Source organism: Homalodisca vitripennis, unplaced genomic scaffold (genome assembly GCF_021130785.1).
Source record: "Homalodisca vitripennis isolate AUS2020 unplaced genomic scaffold, UT_GWSS_2.1 ScUCBcl_68;HRSCAF=904, whole genome shotgun sequence".
NCBI lineage: Eukaryota > Metazoa > Arthropoda > Insecta > Hemiptera > Cicadellidae > Homalodisca > Homalodisca vitripennis.
Window position 1 is genome coordinate 277,983 of NW_025776192.1, and position 3,462 is coordinate 281,444.

Consider the following 3,462-nt stretch of genomic DNA (forward strand, 5'->3'; position numbering starts at 1 on the left):
GTTGTGGGACGCCGGTCACCCATCAGCACTGCCGAAAACTCCTCCATGTGGGACACTGGTATCCCATGCGCACTGACTAAACTTTTAGGGCTGTTCGTGCTTTTCCTTCACTACATCGTATTGTTTATGACAAAAAAGTCATCAAAATAAAATTAAAAACTAAATAAAACCTATTTACATGTATTTACATCCCTCCCACCACCCTTTCTTCTAAACAGTCCTAAGCATGGTGTTTTTCAAAGCATGCCACAGGACAGAGTGAAGGTTCTCCTGGGCACTGTGCACAAAAGTATGCAGTACGTTTTTCTCTTCCTTCACTGTGGCAGACTCTGCAACGTTTTCTCTTCTGCCGATTCCTGTTGTCCTTCCCTTCAATCAAGGAGACAACGTGCAGTGCCTTCTCATTGCTTCGGCGAGGACGTTCTGGGGCTTGTAGCTCTTTCTCAGGGACAAGGGATTCGATGACAGCTAGCCTGAAGTCATAAAGATTCATTGTTTCTTGGGGATTGGAAAGGTTGTACAGCTTCAAGGCGTTCACCAGTGCCATCTGCATTATGTGTACAAAGATCTTTTTGTACCACCTCAGCGTTTTTCTTTCGCATGGATAGTACGCTAGCATTTGATCTGCCCTATCCACTCCCTTCATAAATGTGTTATATTTCACAATGGGCAGGGGTTTTACTCTAGCTACTCTATGGCGATTCCGTGATTCAACCATGTTGTTTTCAAACTCTGTAGTGATGTATGTCACTACACGCTTGTCCTTCCACTTGGCAACAGTGACTTGTTCTGCACTCCGAGCAATTGTCTCACCTTTTTTTACTTTGGCTGATTTTACCTCATCTGGCAGGTACTTTCTGTCTGCTCTAAGTGTGCCAGTACAATACGTCTTCTTCCTAAGCAGTTGGTAGGCCAAAGGAAAGCTATTGTAAAAATTATCCATGTACAACGAGTGACCATGGTTGAGCTTCCCTCTCATAAGATGTAGTACTACCTTTGTGGCATGACCTTTCCCACCTAAGTCACTGAGAGATCCTGAGTAGACAAGAAAACGAAGTATGAGACCACCAGGTTCACAAAGAGTGTACAGTTTGATGCCATACTTGTGGCGCTTTCCTTTGATGTACTGTCGGAAAATCAACCGACCGCGCCACAAAACCATAGCCTCATCCAAAGAAAGTTCTTTGCCTGGATAGTAAACATCATCCATCTTTTTGTTGAAGTGGTCAACTAGCATCCTTACTTTTGACAAACGGTCTTCCTGTACACCTTGAGCTACATTTTGATGATGTGAGAAATGAATGCATCGTAATATAATCAAAAACCGATCACGGCTCATATGGTCACGGAAGCAATTCAAGTTGAACATTCGATGGGTTTTCCAGTAGTCATTGAGGCGGTTCAGTTTGAACGTACCAGTGTGAAGCAATAGGCCTATGAACTTTTTTAGTTCGTCTAAAGTTAAGTCCTTCCATCTGTGAATACGTGATCGTGGCTCAGTGGAAGGCCCAAAAAACAAGTCAAAAGCGTACCTGTTTGTATCTGCTACGATACTTTCCAGCAGCTGATCGTCAACCAAAAGCAAAAACCAATCTACCGGCTTATTTTCTCTTGGCGTAGGGACTAATAGTTCATTTTGTTTTGTGAAAGGAATAACTGTAGGGGGTTGTAGCTGTGCAGACCATGCAGGGTTTAGTGGAAAAGTTCCGTCATCATCCAAGTCACTTTCGGAATCGGTATCACTTTCCTGCACGGAACTGTCTGATTCATTGTCAAGGTCATTGTCTATAACCTCCCGTTCAATCTGTGAGTCACTGAGTCCGGCAGCCATTGTTATAGTCACAAGTATTTGTAGGAAGTATAAAAAAACTACATAGCAAATAACAAATATAACAACAAACACACGACACACTTCACGACACTAGCAACGAACAAAGAAAGGCGCCAGCGGGACACGAACAGTGCAGTGTAAACAAAGATGGCGGTTTCAACACGCGCACAAATAATCGCCTTCCTTGTACGGAGCCTGAGCAGGCACTAAACGACCAACGTAGTGATGGTGTGATGGGACGCCGGGCACCCATGCGCATGCGCAAATGGATTGGTATGGGACGCCGGCGTCCCACGCGCAGTGAACGTGTTAAAAAATTGGAGAATGTGAGTTTTGCATCTACACCCCTCATATAATTAATTCTAAATTTATCATTTAAGAACCGGAAAGCAGGATAAGTTGTTGAGAATAATGAAGGATCAAGTTATAACCTGGCATCTCATATCGATTCTCTCCCCTCCCCACTCCTAATCCAAACTTTCCATGAAGCAATAATGTTGTATGTGAAAGTCAAAATGTGGAAAGTGCATTAATGTCTTCTCAGACTACTAATATTCAAAATTAAAATATTAAAGTCTTATAGTACATTTCTGAATGTCATCCTATCAGTATAACAATCTAAATAAAATGTCAAAAAGCACACTGTTTATTGTTTTTACTCTTCACTATCTACATCCAACAATCAAATAATTTTATGATATATTTTACCATAACACTACACATTTTAATCTTAACCTCGTACTCATTAATTTTAATTGAAAGATTATTTTATATCAGCCAATTGCAGATCAAATCTTTGCTAATAACAGGAGAATTGCTGTTCAATAGTTTCTTACATCTCTGATAAATGTTCTCGTGCAATTTACCAATAATAACCTTACTAATTTGTTCTTTATAACCGTTGATCCTACCTGTACAAAAGTTACACTTCCATTACTCACTGCGTGTCTGTCTCACTCGATTCCAGTATATTTCAACATTCGAAATGTAGTGAAGATTTACAATGTGAACACAATGCAAATTCTCAAACCTCAGACAAAGTGGCATCGCAACCAGCACAGTCACCCATGTTGGGGTATGAATACATATAAGCACAGAGTTCCAGATAAGTACTATTTGACTGCCAGTAACCAACTCAGCATATTTATAATTCAGAATATGGTTTTAAATAATATTATGATACTTCAGTTATACAAAGTAAAAGTCTAAAACCTTTAAAAAAATTACTTTCAGAATAGACAGTATAAATAGAACAATAAACTAACGTAATTCCTCTACAAATGAAAATTATGGACACTAATAATATTTTATGGATAATGTCTTTACAGTTAAAATACATTTTATAGGGTACAGGAAATACATTACAGGAGGAAAATAAAAGAACACAATTTTATTTATAGCATCTGTAGTTTAATTAAACGGGGACCGGGTAGGTCCTATGCTGCGCATGTTAAATTTGCATATTTGGTGCACACTTTTCTCAGAAAGTACTAAAGCTACATACATGAGATTTATACCACATGTTATATGCATATTGAACTACACTTTAAAGCAGGATTTATCTTTTTCATTTTTTATTTTTCAAGTTATGATTTTTTTTCGAAAGTGCCTTTTTTGTGATGTTTCTTTTT

General features: G+C 39.0%; 1 protein-coding gene across 1 annotated transcript; it reads right to left on the reverse strand.

The window, feature by feature from the left end:
- Window positions 1-220: 220 nt before the first annotated feature.
- On the reverse strand, window positions 221-1,831 carry LOC124370244 (piggyBac transposable element-derived protein 4-like). The gene has a single exon (XM_046828532.1). The coding sequence runs from the start codon at window positions 1,829-1,831 to the stop codon at window positions 221-223; it is 1,611 nt and encodes a 536-aa protein (XP_046684488.1).
- Between the last annotated feature and the right edge of the window lie 1,631 nt (window positions 1,832-3,462).

Excerpts from the sequence above, each read along its gene's own strand:
- LOC124370244 (XM_046828532.1), bottom strand. The coding sequence starts at position 1,831 with ATGGCTGCCGGACTCAGTGACTCACAGATTGAACGGGAGGTTATAGAC.